General features: G+C 49.7%; 1 protein-coding gene across 1 annotated transcript; it reads left to right on the forward strand.

The window, feature by feature from the left end:
• The first annotated feature begins 67 nt into the window (after positions 1 to 67).
• ZSWIM9 (zinc finger SWIM-type containing 9) lies at positions 68 to 16,062 on the forward strand. Its single transcript, XM_069457576.1, has 4 exons — positions 68 to 102; positions 1,127 to 1,410; positions 7,967 to 8,279; positions 13,040 to 16,062. The coding sequence occupies exons 2-4, from the start codon at positions 1,136 to 1,138 to the stop codon at positions 15,227 to 15,229; spliced, it is 2,778 nt and encodes a 925-aa protein (XP_069313677.1). The 5' UTR covers positions 68 to 102; positions 1,127 to 1,135; the 3' UTR covers positions 15,230 to 16,062.
• Positions 16,063 to 20,083: the final 4,021 nt, after the last annotated feature.

Raw genomic sequence — 20,083 nt, forward strand, 5'->3', positions numbered from 1 at the left:
GAAGAGAGGCGGGAAGCCGCGCGGGGCATCCCGGGAGCAAGGGCCGGGCTGGGCCTCGGCGCGAAGCATTGTGGGAAGTGGACGCCGCTCCGGGGCGGGTAGGTGAGTGGGGAGGGGCGGGAAGGGTGCACATTTGGGGGAGGGGAGAGGCACAGCTAGGTGGGACGGCGGGGCTGGGAGGGGCCGCGGCGGGCGGGGCTCGGAGGGATTGGGAGGCGGGAGCAGGCTGGAAGGGGCTGCTGGAGGAGGGAGGCGCAGCTGGACATGGGGGAGCATCTGGGGTGAAGAAGCCTGTCTGTGGATGAGGGGCTGTGTCTATAAAGAAGACGCTTGTTGAGAAGGATGGTGGCTGTAGTTGGGATAAGGGGGTCACAGCTGGACTGGGAGACACATGTGAGGAGGAAGGGGACCACAGATGAATATTGGTGACACTTCTGGGGAGAACTGGCCACAAGTGGGCACACACCTGTAGGCAGAGTCCATAACTGGATGTGGAGGGCACATCTGGAGATGGGAACATCTGTGAGATGGAGGAGCCACAGCTGGACGTGGTGATCCATAGGGTTCACATCTGGGGGAGGGCAACAGCGGCATGTCTGAGACACATCTGGGGAGTAGGGAGCCACAGGTGCACAAGGAATATGACTGGATGAGGAGTTCGTGCCTGCATGTGGGGAAAACATCTGGAGATGGAACATTTTTAGAGGGGGCACAGCTGGATGTGGGTTACAGCTAAGTGTAGACACTTGGAAGGGGGAGTTCCAGATGAATGGGGGTATTAAAGGCACTGCCAATGGTGAGACACATCTGGAAGGGGAGGAGGTTTTAGCTGAGCTTCAGAGTCATATTTTGGGAAAAGGACTGCAACTGTACCTAAGGGTCACATCTGTGGAGGAGGTTGGATCTAGGGATCAGGTTGACAGGCTCCAACTGAACAGGGGGTGACGGTGGTGAGGGGACCAAAGATAGGGTAGAGATTTGTATCTGGGGAAAACTGGGCATCCAGCTCCAGACCCTACTTGGACAGAGGCATCAGCACCAACGGGGCAGGCTGAGAATGGAGAAAATGAGATACCCCAGGTGGGGATGGATCTGATATCTAGCTGTTTTCCCCGCTTGCACTCAGGCCCCCAGGATGGAGCGGCGGGAGCTCCCAGCCTGCACAGCAGCGGGGCAGGAGGAGCAGGAGCTGCGGGAGCGAGCCTTCTTCTCGTGGGCAGAGTTCAGCCGCTTCTTTGATGCGTGGTGCCAGCAGCGGCTGGCGCTCTTCTTCGTCAAGAGCTCCATGCACCTGGCACGCTGCCGCTGGGCCAGCGCACCCCCACTCTACACGCTCATCGACGTGCTCAAGTACAGCTACGTGCGGCTGGTGTGCAAGGATGTGCGCGCGCCCAGTCGGCCCACCGTGGGGTGCGTGAGCCTGTGCTGCTGTCCTGCTGGGGGGAGGGGAAGTGGATGGGGAGGGGAGGGACAGGCAGAAAGCCCCCCACCCAGAGATGTGGAGGGAGAGAGGCCTACTGCAACAGCTAAATACCTTGCACACATACAAAGAACAGAGACTGGGAGACTGAGCTGCAGGGAAAGCCACAAGACAAAGAAAAAGGTCCATCTATTCAGTAAATATAGGGTGGGTCAGGTCCCATGCTGGGGGCTGGGGATATTTTTGGTGGGGGGGAGGAGGGAGAGACAAAAATCCGTGTCCTCATGGAACTTTCAGACTGGACAAGAAGGCTGACGTTAAAAGAACAAGTTCATGGGTAGTCCCCTACAACTATGTAATGCTACAAGGAGGGACAGGCAAGAAATCCAAGAGAGCCAGCAATCACACCCAGGTGGCTGGGAGTATTTTAATTAACCCCAATTTTAAACTGGGATGGTTACTCATACAGTGTTGGGTTTCCAGCTTCCCTTGAAACACAGGAGGAGGTGGGCCCACATTTCCATGTGGCAGATGGCCACCCCTCTTAGATGGCCCCTGTTAGATGCTCAGGTTTGCCCCAGACCCCATCGCTTCCTTATTGTGCCTGCCTGGCCTCTGTAGGTGTGAATTTGAGACCTTTGGTTGGGGAGCCATAGACAAGGTCAGAGTGCCTAAGAACATAGGCTCTGCCTTCAAGCTGCCTGAGATGGGCTCCACCACTTCTTGGGTGGGTGTCTTTGGGCAATGGACTTCACATCTCCAAGCCTCAGTTTTCTCATCTCTGAAATGGGATTACTGTGGTATCTGCCTCATGGGGCTGTTGTGAGGATGTAGTGAGATCACGCATAAGAAAGGCACTTATGCTGGTGCCTGGAACACAGGGCAGCTGGTTAAGTGACAGCTGTTACAGGATTCAAGAGCAGGCTGTGGGGCCATTGCTCTGCTGATGAATAGCTAGTGCTGTTGAGTAAGTGACTACACCTTTCTGGGCCTCAGTTTCCTCATTTGGAAAATGGGGGGATGAAATAGTATCTATCTCATAGATTTTGTGAATATTAAATGAACTAATACATATAAATCATTCAGAAGAGTGTCCAGCAAAGAGTGAGTGTACTCTAACAGCTATTCTCACCCATAGTTAGTTAAATGTGTATTGTGGAATTACTGTGTTCTTGAGTTTAGTCACTACTTATTCCAGAAACTCTACTTATCCCAGAGACTGGGAGATCTGAAAGCAGCATAATGTCAAACACACACGTGACACAGAAATCTAGAATACTACAGCTCGCAAGATACGCAGGCCTAATCTGGAATCTCTCTTTGTTAATAGAACCCAATCCGGTGTAACAAATAGCTATTGAGCATCTATTGTGCGCATGTTCTTTGCTGGGCATTTGGAACCCAGTGCTGGTCAGGGCCCTGGAACAGCTCAGAACTTAATGGAGGAGACACAGATAAAAAAAAAAAAAAAAAAAAAAAAGTGCAAATAGTGGCTCACAGTAGTGAGAACAAGGCTGATGGGGGAGACTGGAAGAGGACAAAAAGGGAATGGTCAGCTCCAACTGAGGGCTTATGATGTGCTTCTGGAAGGCTTCCTGGAGGAGGTAAACAGTAAGCAGAACCTTGAAGGGTTTTGTTTATATGTCTATGTGTGTACGGTATTTGACTTAACAAACACGTGGTGTTCTGTCCCAAGTGTTCTACAAATATCAGAGAGAGCCAGGGGGCAGGAGACACAGGGCTGTGGCGGTGTCTAGGACAGTGCCCTGGGTTCAGACTTGGTGACTGGGTCCATGATGGGGTGGTCTCTGGATGGGGAGTGCAAAAGTGGGGTGGTTAATGAGCTGTTCTGGAACCATGATGTGGACCCATCATTTCTGGGCTTCCTTACCTCACCCCCCACTGCTCAAGGCAGGGTCTCTCCAGTGTCTCTGCCCAGGGACAGCCCATAGGCTGAGGCCTGAGGCTGGAGAAGTTAGTGGGTGAGAAAAGGAAGGAGAAGAGGCCAGAGTGGTGTCAAGGCCTGGACCTGGCAGGGCTGAGTCCAGGAGCTGGGACTTTATCCTGGGGGTGCTGGGGAGCCCCAGGGGACTGTGAGCAAGGTCAGCTCTGGGTGGGAGATGGTCTGGAGGAGAGAGACGTGATGTCAGGGAGGAGGATCCAGGAAAAGCAGACAGGCCTTTCTTTCTGGCCACTCCTCCCTTGCCAGAGGTTGCGAGTGACCCCCTCCAAGTCACCATGCTTGCACCTTCAGCCCTCCAGCTCCAGTTCCTCTCCCTGTCCCCCTCTCTCAGCTCTTCTCTCTCTAGAACAGAACTGCTCAACCTTTCCCAACACACACCAACCTTTGAAAGCACAAAGATCTTGAAAACCTAAAAGATCAAAAATAAAGTTGCATGAGTGAAATACAAAATAAAGCAAAGCAATGGTACTTGTAGAAGAGGAAAAAATGGTTTGAAAGTAGCAGCTATCATCTCTTGATTGTTTACTACGCACCAGCCCCTTTTCTAACCGCTTTGTGTAGTTTAATCCTCATACTTAGTCCTCTTGACAAGCCTCTGAGGCCAGTCTTATTATTAGCCCTATTTCCCAGATGAGAAAACTGAGGCACAGAATGGTTAAAGGACTATCCCAAGATAACATAGCTACTAAGAGGGAAAACCAGAATTTAGACCCCCACAGTCTGACTACAAAGCCCATGCCTTTAATTATCACTACATCATCTCTCTTTTTCTTTTTCTCTTTCAATCTCTCTCTCCCTCTCCCTCTCCCCTTCACCTTTGTTTCAGCTGTGAGAGTTGAATGTGCTAGCACCTAAAGATTTCTGGGGTCTAGGTATCATCCTCTTTGTCCATTCATCCGAGCAGTATGTTTTGAGCCCCTACTATGTGCCAGCTGTCTGTGATTTAAATGCTGGGGCTTCTGTGGGAAGCTTGCATTACAGATGGGCATAATTCAGATTATCACCTTCGTGTGTGATGGATGGAATCTGCCCTAGCCTGAAGATGGTCAGGGAAGGCTTCCTGGAGGAGGTGATTCTGGCTGTGAAACCTGAAGGATAAATAGGAGTTGACTAGGTGAAAAGAAGGGAGAAGAATGTTTCACGAAGGAAGAAAGAAATAATAGGTTGGTGGTAGTGGCAATGGAAAAAAGTGGGTAGTTTGGAGAGGTTTGGAAGGCATAGTGGGCAGGACTTGGTGATGGATGGTTTAGAAGGAATGGGGGCCATATACCAGAGAAGGTGCGCCAAGGTGTCTAGGTCACAATGCGATTCAGTCCTTCAGTCATCATACATTTACCGAGCACCTCCAGGGGCCAGGCCATTCTGTCTCCCCAGTGCTATTCTAGGTGCCAGGGAGACAGAGATAAACAAAAACAGACAAAAATTCCTGTCCACGTGGAGTTTACATTTAGAGAGAGGTGGCATTATTTCTCTGGATAGGTGGCGAGCAATTGCAAAAATGGTGTGTTGAGGCAGTAGATGGTTACATGTGAGACACTGGGATCCACAGAGGGGGCGAGGTGTTCTCTGGCGAGATGATGTCTTCATAGAAGAGGTGGCCTCCCCTGAGCGAGGGCCTGTTCTAGGGCCTGAAACACTAGGCTGAAAGAGGCCAGACCAGAGAGTTTCACAAAAGCCCATGATTTATTCTAGAAAAATGTACTGGGTCAGAATCCTGTGAAATTGCCATATTGGGTACATCACAAATGAATGTTGGCAATTCATTTGGCTTCCACCTGATACCAGCATGGTGGCTGTACATTTGCATTTTATTTATAATGATTTGTATACTTAAGATTTTCCAAATTTGCTTTAATTTTGTTACTCTAAATAATGCAAACAGCCTCAAACTCTATTTAGATTTTTAAAATCTAGCGGATGCCTGGGTTTTTCTTTACCTCATGCATACAGGGGAAAAGGGATGTGTCAAGGATGCCCTTCTGGTTTAACAAGAAAATTCTTAAGTATTTATACTGGTGGTTCTCAGGGAGAATCATCATTGCAGGGGCCATGCTACTGGCATTTACTACCTAGAAGCTAGGGCTTCTTAACTACATGCCAGGCCCTGGGCACTCTGTGTTATGAGGGTCAGCTAACTAGGAAGCCCTTGGGCCAATGCTAACCTGCAGTCCATTTTTATAAATAAAGTTTTATTGGAACGCAGCCATGCCTGTTCATTTACATATTGTCTATGACTGTGTTTGCAGTATAGCAACAGAATATATTTATTATCTGGCCCTTTGCAGAAAAAAGTTTGACTATCCCTGCTCTATAAACTCCCCTACCAAAAAAAAAAAAAAAATGCTGCTATCACCACCCTCCATGGAGAAACACTGACCCCCCCCTTTCAGAAAGCAGATTCCAATTTAAATATTATTATCAGGGAAATACACTCTGATTTTTTTCTATTCTATTTCATTTTTTACAATCCTGGTTGTACCTGCCTAAATTGATTTCATGTAATGAGCTATGCCCTGCAGTTTGAGAACTGCTTTCCTAGAGAAACTCTTGTTCATACACATAAAGAGATGTGTAAGAGAGAGTGTTGAAGCATTGTTTGTAAGACAGGAGGATTGAAACACCATAAGAGTTGGCAGAGTCATGGAGTGGAACACACAGGCAGCAAGTAAAAGGAATGAAACTGAAAAGTCTTGAAAATCTGATGAGTGAAAGAGCAAGGTGCAAAAGGATATATAGAATGCGATGCTTGTCCTAGTCTCCTGTTGCTGTTGTAACAAATTACCGCAAACATAGTGGCTTAAAATAATACCAATTTATTATCTTATAATTCTAGAAGTCAGAAGGCCAACATGGGTTTCACTGGGCTAAAATCAAGGTTTAGGAAAGCTGCTTTCCTTCTGGAGGTTCTAGGGAGAATCTACTTCCTTACTTTTCCAGATTCTAGAAACCACCCATGTTCTTTGGCCTGAGGCCTCTTCTATTTTCAAAGCCATCAGGGTGGCATCGTTCAGTTTACCTCTAACTCTGATCTTCTTGCTTCTCTCTTTCCGTTATAAGGGCCTTTGTGATTATACTGGGCCCACTTGCATTATCCAGAATCTCCTGGCCTCAAGATCCTTAATTTAATCACACCTTTAAAGTCCTTTTTGCCATGTAAGATAACCTATGCATGGTTCCAGAAACCAGGATGTGGACATTTTGGGAAGCCATTATTCTTCCTACCACAATGCTCAAAAACAATGCTCTTCTAAGTTATCTTTAAAAGCATAACACACATCCAGAAAAGTGCAAACATCATACGTGTGCAGCTGGATGAATTTTCCCAAAGTAGAATGCATATGTCACCAAGCACCCAGAATGAGAAACAAACTGTGTCCAGTCCCAAGAAGGGTTCTAGTTCCCCCTCACATAGTTAATCCCTTACAGGTAACCACTATCTAGTTTCTCAACAGCAGAGGTTAACTTTGCCTGTTGTTGAACTTTATATAAGCAGGAGTCATATCATGGGTTCTCTTTGTGTCTGGCTTCTTTGACATGGTAGCTTTGTGAGATTCATCCACATTGTTGGAGACTGTGATGGTTTGTTCATTCTTACTGTTGATTAGTGTTTTATTTTAGGAATATATCACAACTTATTTTCTTGCTCTGTTGTTGGATATTTGAGTTTCAAGTATTTGGCTGGTATGAATAGTACTGCTATGAACTTTCTAGTACACACCTCTATGTGCCATATTCCGGCATTTATCTTAAGTAGAATCAATGGGCCACAGGAGAGGCATAGGATCAGCTTTGGTAGATACTGCCATACAGTTTTCCAGAGTGGTGGTGCCATTTTACGCTCCCATCAGTGACGTGTGAGAGTTCCAGTTGCTCCACATCCTCGTCAACACTCGATGTTATCAGTCTCTTCTATTTGGCTATTCTAGCAGTGTGTGGTGGTACTTCCTTAGGGTTTCAATTTGTTGTTTCCTTGGTAACTAATGAGTTTGAGCACCTCTTTGCATATACAAAGTTTTATGACATAGAAACATGCCTTCCATTGTTTATGGGTGCATAAACACATATGTGGGGATGCTAAATGCACAATTTTGGTAATGGCTAAAGAAAGAGCGGAATTTGTTAGGGCAGGGTTCACAGAGGGTCTCAACTTGCAATGGTATTGCTAAACCAGAAGCAGATACAGGACTATCTGAGACGTTTCACTTCTGAAATTTTTTTTGAGATAAATATAATAAAACATTCATTCACTTTTGATAGAGCTGGGGATGGTGGGTATAGAACTTTAGCAAACACATAGTGCTTACCATGTTCCAGACACTGTTTTTAAGTGCTTTATGCCTATCAACACTTTTCGTCCTCGGAAGGTTTGATGGTTGCTACAGCACTTTTAACCTGTGGGGAAACTGAGGCATGGAGACTTGAAGTGACTTGCCCAAGGTGACACAGCTGATATAGTCTTAAAGCCCTCTCCTCTATGCTTGAAAAAAATTCTTAATTAAAAAAAAAAGAGAGAGAGAGAGAAAGGAAAGGAGGAAGAGGGCAGCAGAGGGATGTGACGGCGGCGGTGGTCGTTCCTCCCGCAGGCCCCCCCAGCCCGGCTGCCCGGCCTTCATCATCGTCAAGCTGAGCCCGCTGCGGGACCGCCTGGTGGTGACGGAGTGCCAGCTGACCCACTCGCACCCGGCCTGCCCGCTGGAGTTCGCCTACTACTTCCGCCCGGGCCACCTGCTGGCCAACGCCTGCCTGCCGGTGCGCACCACCAACAAGATCTCCAAGCAGTTCGTGGCCCCGGCCGACGTGCGACGCCTGCTCTCCTACTGCAAGGGCCGCGACCACGGAGTCCTGGACGCCCTGCACGTGCTGGAGGGGCTCTTCCGCACGGACCCCGAGGCCAAGGTGGGGGTCTCGGGAGAGGCAGGACGGGGGCGGGGGAGAGCCACGCCCAAGACTGGAGGGTCATTCATTCATTCATTCATCCACCCACTCATCCTTCACTCCTTCCCTTCCTTCATTCCTTCATTGGTTCCATAAGTACTTACCGAGCCATTGGGGATGCAGCCGCGAACGAGACACATGCGGTCGCTGCCCTCAGAGAACTCGCCTTCTAGGGCAGCGCTGCCCAGTAGAACTTTCTTCCGTGATGGAAATGTTCTGTGATTCTGCGCTGCCCAGTTTGGTAGCCCCCGCCCACACGTGGCTATTGAGCACCTGAAATATGGCCAGCATGACTGAGGAACTGATTGAATTGTATTTTAATTAATTGAAACTTATACAGCCACTATGGCTATTGGCTCTACCTTGCAGAGGTAGCTGCTAGAACAACTTCGCAGTTCTAGTGGTAGAAGCCAACAATGGACAAACACATCCAGATGCCACCAGGTGTGGGTGCTAGGGAGAAGAGGAACCCAAGTGATGGAAGGTGCTATTTACATTTTTTAATTGAACTACACAAATAGAAAATGCACAAATGATAAGCATATAGTTGATGAATGTTCACAAGGTCAAAACACGCTTGAACCCACCGCCCAGATCAAGAATCGAAAAGGAGGTGCCATGGCATATAATGTTATGGAGCAATGAGTATTACCAAGGGAAATAAGGCGAGGGCTTGTGAGGGACAGTTGCAAGGGTGCTATTTCACTTTGAGTGGTCAGGGAGGGCCTCTTTAAAGAAATGATGATAAGGCAGAGGCTATGGAATGGAAGGAAGAGACCCCCATTCTGTCATTAGAGGGAAAAGAGTTCTAAGCAGGGGGAAACAGCCAGTGCAAAGGCCCAGAGCCTAGAGCAAGCTTGGTGTGTTGGAGGAACAAGGAGGATGCTGCTCCCCCATGAGGAATCTTTCTGTGGCTTTGCTCCAACTTCAGGTTGGGACTTGAAGTTAAAAATAAAAAAGGAAAGAAAGACAAGAAAGGAGGAAAAACTGGTTTCTCCACTTGGGTATGCCTTTGTCTCATGTGATCCCAACTCAGGGTAAAGCTGAGACATGAACCCATTCTCCAGATTCAGGTCTGGAGCACTCTCCCTGTGTCATGCCTAGTAACCAGCTCCCATTCAAGCCACCAACCCAAGCCCAGGCCTCTGTCCACACACAATATTGATAATAATTTTAGCTAATGTTTATCAAGCACTTACTATGCGCCAGGCACTACCCTAAGTGCTTTATATATTGTAATTCATCAGCTGGGAATCCACCATGGTTCTCTAGACCCATCTATGCGTGGGCCCAGGTAACTGGCTAGTTCCAAGAAGTATGCCGCAGAGCTTTACATATTGTAATTAATTTAACTCTCACCAGAGCCCTGTGAGGAAAGAGTCTCCCGTTCTCATTCCCATTTTTCAAACAAGGAAACTGAAGCACAGAGAGGTCAAGCAACTGGCCTGAGGTCACACAGCTACTTAATGAGCTGGGCTTCGGACCCACACTGTCTTGAGCCAGGACCATGGTCTTCACGGCTGTGCTATTCCCCAGTTTGGAAATGAAGCTCAGGTCCCTCTCCGTCAGTTCCAGCCTTCAGAAGGTTGAGGCCCCACCCGAGTCAGCTTGCTGCTCTGTAAAATGGGGGTGTACACATGCACTCCCTACTCCAGTGGTCTTCAGTGAGCTAGTAACTGTTACCTGCCGTCCACCATGAAGTAAGTAAGTCTCAGCTGTTCTTCCCAAGAAACACCCTGTGAAGGGTCCAATAGAACTTTCTGTAATCATGGAGATGTTCCAGATCTATGCTGTCCTGTGGAGTAACCACTGGCCTCACGTGGCTATTGAGCACTTGAAGTATGGCCAGTGTGACAAGGAACTGCACTTTTTTATATATTTTAAATTTTTAATTAATTTAAATTTAAACAGTTACATATAGCTATTGGCTACCATATTGGACAGAACAGGTCTAGATTGAACATCTGAGATAAATTATAAAGTAATTGTGAGTGTAATAATTAATGATGGTTGAAAAAATTTATAGCAGTGTCTAATTCAGTGGTAAGCTTACTAGGCTTTTTTTGGTAAAATGTATTGAATTCCAATACTATTTAAGGTGGTGAATATATGATTTCAGGCTTAGGAAAGCAATTTCCTTGTTCTCTTTGGACTCTACTAGACCCTTTTTAAAATAGATTGTTTTTTTTAAACTGAATACCATGCAGCGCTTTTTAAATGGAATTGTAGGATGAGGTTGGATTATGGCAGAATGATTTGTGGAGAGATCGGTAGTTAAACTGGATCAAATCCTGGTTCTGCAGCTGTGGTCAGCACTTACAGGAACGGGCTGACAACGCCCTAGCAGCTGGCCCAGTACAGGGGCCCGGGGGTCCTGGATGATAGCTGCTAATCTCCCCTCCCCATCAAGTGGCTATTTTGCAATCATGAGGAAGCCAGAGTGGCGGAGACCACAGTGGGTGAGAGAAACAGAAGATGAGGTCAAAGGGCCTGAATGCCCAGAGCCCATAGCTGTGGTGTGGACTTCTCGTTTTATTTAGAGTGTGATGGGAAGTCCTGGGAAGGGTTTTCCAGTAGAGGAGGGGGCGATCTGATTAGAGTTTTGAAAATGCCCCCCTAGCAGCCATCTGGGGACAGACAAGGGAGGAAGAGCAGACATAGGAAGCCTATTGTGGAGGCAGCTACAATAATCCAGGTGAGAGATGCTCGTGCCTCCAACCAGGGTGGTTGGTGGCTGTAAGGGTAGGGAGAAATGGTCAGATTCTGGACTCATTCTGAGGGATGGTGCTAGGACTTGGGGTTGGATTGCACGCAGAGGGTGGGGAAAGAGAAACCAAGCATCAGCCCTGAGTGCTGAGGCGGGGCCTTTGCTGTGTGAATGGTGGAGCCATTGACCAAGGAAGGGCAGGTTGAGGGAGTGGGCTTGTGAGAATCAAATGTGACTTTGGACTGCTAGTCTTGAGGGGTATATGAGGCACCCAAGGGGCCAGATTGCTGCAGTGGCAGTTGATTAGGTGGGTCTGGAGCCTAGAGGTACAGACCTGGGAGTTACCAGCTCGGAGATGATGGGGGCCATGTGACTGGATGAAATCACCTTGCACAAGCACAGAGATAGGGAAGAGAGGAGAGGAGCAGGCTGAGGATTGGGCTCTGTGGCATGGCAATATTTAGAGGTGGAGCAGCGGTGTAGAGGCAAGAAAAGGAGATGCCTGGGAGGAAAGAGGAAACGCAGGAGTTTTCAGGGTGACAGAGGCCAAGAGTGACCCATGTTCCAGGAAGCGGGCAGGATCACTGTGCTGAATCCTGCTGAGAGATCAAGTAAGACAGTAATGATAGCTGGGATTTGAAATATGCCAGGCATTGTTGCAAGACTTGGCCATGAATGATCTCAGTTTAGCCTCATCATGACCCCGTTAAACAGACCTCCCCATTTTACCAGACATGGAAACTGAGGCTCATCTAGAGGAAGTCACTTGCCCAAAGTCCCACAGCTAATAAGAGGCAAATCCAGGAGTCTGTTCCTGAACCTCCACTCCAGAGATGTGGCCACTAGATATCCCCGCACACCCTCGCATTAGTTCACTCATTCGGGATGCATTGAGCTGCTGTTCTGGGCCAGATACCCTCCATAGCATAAGACATACAAAAGAGAACATCCTCATCCTTGTGGGGCAAACAGACAATGGGCAAATCAGCAAATTAAGATATGACCTGCCAGAGGGTGGTAAGTGCCGGGGCCAAAAGGGGCCAGAGAGAGATGGAGTGTTGGCTTAGCTGGGATGATTAGCAGAGACGGTAATTATAGTAATAATGACCACTTCGAGAGCACTTGCTATTTGTTGAATGAGTAACAATAGTAACATTATGTGTGCCAGGCAATGTTATAAATGCTTTAATGCATTTCATCCTTCCAATCACAGAGGAATATATAAAAATGGAGGCTAGGGAAGTTGCCAGAAGCCACACAGCCAAGAAGTAGGGGCTCCAAGATCTCAGCCCAGGCAGTCTGGCCCCAGAGACAACACTTTTAACCACCGTCCTGCCTCTTGGTGCATGAAGGAATGAACATTCAATTCCTAGAAGGGGGAATCGGGGAATATGGAGGTTAAAGGGGATACTGAGGCACAGAGAGGTTAAATCACAGGTTAGGAGCGGTAGGAGTGGGACTCCAACCTAGAGGATCTGCCTCCACACTCTATGCTCGTTACCACTAGACCAGTGGTTCTCAAATTCGAGTGTGCACGGGGATCCCTGCAGGGCTTGTCAGAACAGATCGCTAGGCCCCACCTCGAATTTCAGACTCAGTAAGTCTGGGGTGACCATGTGCATTTCTGTCCAGGTCCAAGCAGTAGATGCTGACGCTGTTGCTCATTTTGGGCCTACATTTTGAGAACCACTGCCCTAGACTGCTTCTCAGCACGTGAAGGAATGAATGAATACTCAGTTCCCAGCGGGGGAAACGGAGGCTCAGACAGGCTAAAAGTGTCGTGTGTAAAACATCACATGGTTATTAGATGGTGGCGCCTGGATCTCAAACTCCTAACCCGTGCTTTTAACCATTCCCCTGCACTGCCTCCTGCCGGTCAAAAGAATAAATGCACATGCACGCATAAATGAGCGGATTCTCATTTCCCTAGAGGAGGAAACAGAGGTTGGGGAAGCTGGGCGGGGCCGACCGTGCGTCCTCTAATCTCTTTCCCGCCCCCTCCCCCCTCCCACAGGTGAAGCTGGTGTTCGTGGAAGACCAGGCGGTGGTGGAGACCGTGTTCTTCCTGACGTCGCGCACCAGGGCGCTGCTGCGGCGCTTCCCACGCATCCTCCTGGTGGACCGGCTGCCGGGGCTGCAGGGCGCGCTGGACCTGCTGGCGGTGCTCTGCGTAGACGGCGCGGGCCGCGCACGCCAGGCCGCCTGCTGCGTGGCGCGCCCGGGCACGCCGAGCCTGCTGCGCTTCGCGCTCGCCTCGCTGCTGCAGAGCGCGCCCGATGTCAAGGGCCGCGTGCGCTGCCTCACGGCCGGGCCAGAGGTGGCAGCGCAGCTGCCCGCCGTGCGCCAGCTGCTGCCGTGCGCGCGCGTGCAGATCTGCCGAGCGCAGGGCCTCGAGACGCTCTTCAGCAAGGCGCAGGAGCTGGGCGGCGCCGGCCGCGAGGACCCCGGTCTGTGGCCGCGCCTGTGCCGCCTGGCCGGCGCGTCGTCGCCCGCTGCCTACGACGAGGCGCTGGCCGAGCTGCACGCGCACGGCCCAGCCGCCTTCGTCGACTACTTTGAGCGCAACTGGGAGCCCCGCCGCGACATGTGGGTGCGCTTCCGAGCCTTCGAGGCGGCCCGCGACCTGGACGCGTGCGCCCTGGTGCGCAGCCACCGCCGGCGACTGCTGCGCCGCCTCAGCCCCTCGCGCAGCGTGGCTCAGTGCCTTCGCGACCTGGTGGCCATGCAGTGGGCTGACGCGGCCGGGGAGGCGGCGCCGGAGGGCCCAGATGGAGGCGGGGCGTGGCTAGAGGGCGAGCTGGGAAGGGGGGGCCAGGTGGAAAACCAGAGGGTGAGGGGCCTGGACACGGGAGACTGGGGAGGGGCTCCGAAAGAAGGAAGTATTTGGAGAGGGGCACAGATAGAGAAAGAGTGGGCACGAGAACTGGAGACCAGGGACAGGGGCGGGGCTAAGTTAGAAAGTGAGAAGGGGAGGGGTTTGCAGATCCGAGATTGGAGAGGGGTCCAGTTGGAGAACCAGAAGGTGAGGGGGCTGGAAGGGAGTGTCTGGAGAGGGTCCCAGTTGGAGAAAGGGCACTTGAGAGGGCCAGAGATCAGAGACTGGAGGGGGCCCCAGTTGGAGGGTGAGAAAGATTGGGGACTGGAAGGTTATGTCTGGAGGGGGGCCCAGTTGGAGGAGCAGGGGCTACGAGGATTGGAAGGATATACCTGGAGGATGGCCCCGCTGGAGGATGGAAGGAGTGGGGTGCTGGAGACCATAGACCGGATGGGGATCCAGTCTGAGTGCGAGAGGGCCGGGAGTATTGAAGGAAGGCCCTGGAGAGAGGCCCAGCTGCACGATGAAAGGGCAAGCGGACTGAGAACCAGAGAGTGGAAGGGGCCCCAGTTGGAAGCAGAGAGAGGGAAGGGGCTGGAGGTCAGAAACTGGAGGGGGGTCCATTTGGAGAAGCCCCTGGAACCGGTCCCTGAGAACAGAGACCAAAGGGGCCCTCAGTGGGGAGATGAGAGGAGGCGAGGGCCAGAGATCGCAGAGGAGAAGGGATTGATGTTGGGGGTCAAAAGAAGAAGGGGTCTGGAAGACATAGTTCTGGTCCAGCTGGGGGACACAAGGGTTACAGGCATGGAGAATGGAGATGGAGGAGGAGCCCGGTCTGTGGGCCCCAAGAGCAGAGCAGGACAAGGGATAGAGTGGGGAGACACAGGAGGGAGGTGTCCAGAGCTGGAGAATGGAGTCTTGTGTGGCAGCCGGGTGGGGACTGCATTTGAAGGCAATCCAGAATGGGCAGCCACGAGGAGCGAGTACCTGGCTGCCGGGGAGAACCTGCAGGAAGGAGGCGAAGGAGAAGGCCCAAGGGAACCAAAGAGGCTTTGCCGCCCCTCAGGAGAGGAGGAGGTAGATTGGGAGCCCCTGGCCAAATTCCGAGCAGCCTGTGGGCCAGAGCTGGCAGACCTGGTGGCCGAGGAGCTAGCCTTTGCCAGGCAGCACGGGACTCGGGGTTTCCACTGGACTGGAGCTGGCTTTGCCCTTAAGGACGGCACCTCGGACTTCTTCCTGGATGGGGCCCTGACGCGCTGCAGCTGCTCGATCCACGCTGCCCGTCGTCTGCCCTGCCGACACCTCTTTGCAGCACGCCTCCTCACGGGGGCAGCCTTATTCCACATGGACCTGCTCAGGGATTGCTGGGGCAGAGCCCCAGAGCCCTGACCCTTAGGGCCCCTGCCCACCACCTTCCACTGTGAGGGCGGGAGGGCATTCTTCTATCCCAAAGATAACAGGGCTGAGGCCAAGGAGACCACCCCAGTCCCTCTGGCCACCTCCTGGGTCATCGGGGGACCTCATCTTGGCAGTTTGCCTCTGTGGGTCCAAGGGGAAGCTGACAGTGGTCTCTGAGGTCCTGGAGCCACAGCCAGGGAAGGTGTTGATGGCCAGTGTAGATTCTGAGGGCTTCCCTGGGGAGAGGAAATGTGTGCTGAGAGGTGTAGACAGGGTCAGGCCAGGGCAGAAGGAAGGAAGTGGGCAGAGCTGGGGGGAGGGTGAAGACACCAGGATATGGCAGTCTGGCCAGAGTAGTCTGGTTAGTCTAGGGAGCGCTGGATGATGGGGAGAACAAGAGGAAAGTGCAGTAGGAGAAGACAGATGAAGGAGAGGTCAGGGGAGAAAAGATAGAAGCGGGGACAGAAGTGGAGGGGAGAGGACAAGAGACGAGAGAGATGAGGAAAAGCAGGGGGAGGCAGGAGAGAGGTGAGACGGGGAGGGGAGAAGGGGACAGGATGGAGGAGAGGAAAGGAAAAATGAAATGAGATCAAGGGAAGGAATGGGAGATGGGGAGGGAAGCAATGAGAAGGGAGTGATTCGGGTGTTTTTCTAAGACCTGGAGCCTTGGAGCTCCGTTGCCTTCTGGGTGGCTATTCCTTCCTGGAAGGCAGAGTGCGAGGGGGCACTGGGAGTCTGGGGGGACGGGCTGGACACTCCAGCGGGGGATGGGAACTGTTTGGACTATTGTGCTTTAAAATCGGAATAAAACAGTATTATTTTGGTTTCTGTGCTGAGTTCTTGGCTTCTGGCAGAGGATGGGAGGCTCAGATCCAGAGGAAAGTTGAAATGGCCCAGCATTGCTTCATTCTATCAGCAAGGCCTACTGGGGACAGACGGATGTATGAGCCACAACGAATGCATCTCCTCAGCAGTCCAGGCCTCATCCTCCTTCACCTGGACCAATGCGCCATGGTGGCAACCTGACATCCATCAGTTCTGCCCTCGAGTGACCAGCTCATGCAGATCATCCTTGCCAGTGCTTGGCTTAAGAATGGGATGTGACCCAGTCCTGGCCAGTAGGTCTTCTCAGGTTGGGGTGGGAGGATTCTAGTAAAGGTTTTCGCCTAAGAAGACCCAGAATGAGATGGTCAGGCCTAAACCTGCTCATGACCATCTTGGTACAGTGTGAGAATGAAGTCTACACTGAGGAAGACAAAGCTCAGAGATGAAGACAATCTGGATGTTTGCTTGGTTTAGTTGAGTCTCTGGAGTTTGCTCTATGATGGGGCTTCTTAAGTAAAAGATATCTTTGGCCAGACACAGTGGCTCACTCCTGGAATCCCAGCACTTCAGAAGGCCGAGGCATGAGGATTGCTTGAGGCCAGGAGTTTGAGACCAGCCTGAGCTAATAGCAAGACCCCCATCTCTACAAGGAATAAAAAAATTAGCTGGGCCTGGTGGCACATGCCTGTAGTCCCAGCTATTTGGGAGACTAAGGCAGGAGGATCGCTTGAACCCAGGAGTTTGAGGTTGCAGTGAGCTCTGATGACGCCACTGCATTCTAGGCCCAAGCAACAGAGTGAGACCCTGTCTCAAAAAAAAAAAAAAAAAAGATATCTTAATGATTTAGGGAAGCTTGAGTTGGAGTTTCTGTTGTCACAACCGATGAAGGGGATTTAATTCTATCATAGGGAAAAAAATCCAGGTTTCAGTAGCTCAGCACTGTTCAAACTTTAATATGAAAATGAATCACCTGGGCACCTTATTAAAATAAAGAGTTGGATTCAATAGGTCCAAGGTGGGGCCCAGAATTCTAGCAAGCTCTCTGAGGATCTGCTGCTGGATCGTGTAGCACACTTTGAGTAGCAATGAAGGAGCTTAAGATAAAAGGCAGTCCAGTGGGTCAAGTCGTGAGAAGTCAAAGGCTGCACCGCAGCTGACTGCAGGGGCTCCAACGATGCCAGCTTTCCCCTCTCAGTTCTGCTCTTTGTGTGATGAGCTCCTTCCAAAGAAGACCCTTTCTTTTGCCCGAGAAAGATAGCTACTAGAAGTTCCCCCTTCACATCTTCATATCTTGATCCAAAAAGATCTCTTTATTAATACCACTATTCATTTATTAAATCTCAAGAAAGACGCTGGTTTGATTTAGTAAGGGTATCAGTTATCTATGGCTACATTAATGCTGTGTTAGCAACCATAACACTTCAGAGATGTGTGACAAACATTTATTGTTTATGTGTCCTGGGTCACATGGGAGGTTGGCTAGACCCTTGCTTTTCAAAGCATGGCTCACACAACAGCATCATCAACATTCCCTAGGAGCTTGTTAGAAATGTAGATTCTCGGACTCCACTCCAGACCTACAGAATCAGAATCCTGTTCTAACAAGATCCCCAGTATGCATATTAAACTTTGAAAAGCAAATGATCATGTAAATATATAATTATCTCAAAAAGTTGTTTTTTTTTTAAATAAAACCAGCTAATCTTGGCAAAGCAGCTGATCTTGCTCAAATTATCAGGGGGTCATCTGGATTTTGGCTGAGCTAAAATGGTCTTGGTCGGGAGGACAAGGGTTTTCAGCTTTGCTCCACGTCTCTTCTCCTTCAGCAACTGGTCTAGGTGTATTATCATGGCAACGGCAGACTGGCAAGAGAGCAAATTCATGCCACACCTGCATGTGCCACTCTGCTAATGTCCCACTGGCCATAGCTAGGCAAATGATTCAGCCCAGTGCCAAGAGTCCATGCCTGTCATGGCAAAGTTACATGACAAAGGGCTTGGACTGAGTTGGGGCCATGATTTTGGTGTCTACTACTTAAGGCCACATGCTGAAGTCTGAACCAATCACTTTGGCCAAGAAACAGAGTATTCTGATTCACTGGTGCCCAAACTTGCGCAGGCCTTGGGAAATTGATTGCCCAGAGATCTTCTATCCAGAGAAACAGAACCAGTGGGGGATTATAGGTATAGGTGTAGGTATAAGTACGGATACAGATAGGGATATAGAGAGAGATTTATGATCATGTGATTGTGGAAGCTGAGATGCCCCAAAATCTGCCACCTGTAAGCTGGAGACCAAGGAAAGATGCTGGTGTAATTCCGTCCAAGTTTGAATGCCTGAGAACCAGGACAACCAGTGATGTAAGTCCCAGTCTGAGAGCCAGAGAAGTTGAATTGCAATCTCCCAGCTCAAACAGTGAGGCAGGAAAAATAAACAGGGGACAAATACCTTCTTGCTCCACCTTTTGTTTTCTCTCAGGCCCTCAATGAATTGGATGATGGCAATTCACACTGGGGAGAGCAATTGACATTACTGAGTCCACCGATTCAAATGCTAATCTCAGGCAGAAACACCCTCACAGACACACCCAGAAATAATGTTTAATCTGATGGCCAAACTGACCCTTAAAATTAACCATCACACTTGTTAAAGCACAGATTTCTGGGTCTCACCCTGCCCAGGGTTTCTGATTGAATAGGTCTAAGGCAAGGTCTGAGAATTTATATGTTTAATAAATTCTCAGATGATGCCTATGCTTTTGATTCAACGATCACACTTAGAGAACCACCTCTCTGATCATTTCTCCTGGACGTATGCCTATGCCTGGAGCAGGCTCACAGGGCAGAGAGAACACAAGAGATCACAGAGAGTGGGGAGAGGGGGTCATGAACGAAAAGAGGCAGGAGGAAGCCTAGGTGGGAAAACACAACAGCAATCCAGTGCAGACCAAATCTGAACCTCTCCACTTGCCTGTTTTATCATTAGATTCTTGGATGTGTGTTATCGGGTCAGTGATGGGAAACTGAATTAATTTCTTAATTCATTCACCAAATGATGCAGAGTCCTGGGGAGGGAAAGCTTGGCCACTAATATAAATTGAAGATGGGCTAGTGTAGGGGGGTCAGAGTGTTGGACAGGGTGGGATGTGGATAGTGAGATCAATAGGGCCTGAGAGGTAGAAGAGGGGGTGAGTATTTACCCTGGGAGCAATGGGAAGCCTTCAAAAGGTTTTAAAACAGGGACTGGCTTGACTGGATGTGTTAATATATTAGAGTAATCACACCACCCACCCACCCCGGAAGCTATACTGTGACAAATGGATTGGATGTGAGTCCAGAGCAGGAGAAGATTTATACTGTAAAATAGGTGGAAGCTTCTTCACAGAACTGGACCTTGAAGGATGTGTTTTCTAGGAAGAGAACAAGGAAGTGCATTCCGGTGGAGGAAACAGCATGTTTAGCAGTATTTTGCCCTTCAGGCAGGCATGAGAAAACCAAAGGTAAGTGACCTTTGACCAGCTATATGTCCAGCTCACAAGTACATCAATCCCTTCAGGCCTCTGCTCAAATGTCACCTCCTCCTAAAGGCCATCCCTGAGCAGTGTCTCTACAGAGTCACCCCATCCCTTTTCTCTGTTTAGTTTTCACACACTTATCACTACCTGAAATTATGCCACATAGCTATTTACCAATTTAGCATTGTGGTTAAGCTTATCAAATATGAAGCCAGACTGCCTAGGTTTAAACCCCAGCGTCACTACTTTTTTGCTGTGTGACTTTTAGTTGCTTAACCTATGTTCCAGTTTGGGGGTAATAATAGTATCTATCTCATAGGAGTTTGTGAGCATAAATGAAGTAGTGTGTGTACCAATGTTCTAACATTGCCTGCATAAAGCATCTGAATTACTTATTAACATATTGTTTTCTCCAGTGACGTGTGTTCACTGTTATTTCGTCAATCTCTGCCCACCAGAATATAAGCTCTATTTTGTTTTTCATCGTATTCCCAGTGCCTAGAACA

Source organism: Eulemur rufifrons, chromosome 24 (genome assembly GCF_041146395.1).
Source record: "Eulemur rufifrons isolate Redbay chromosome 24, OSU_ERuf_1, whole genome shotgun sequence".
Lineage (NCBI taxonomy): Eukaryota > Metazoa > Chordata > Mammalia > Primates > Lemuridae > Eulemur > Eulemur rufifrons.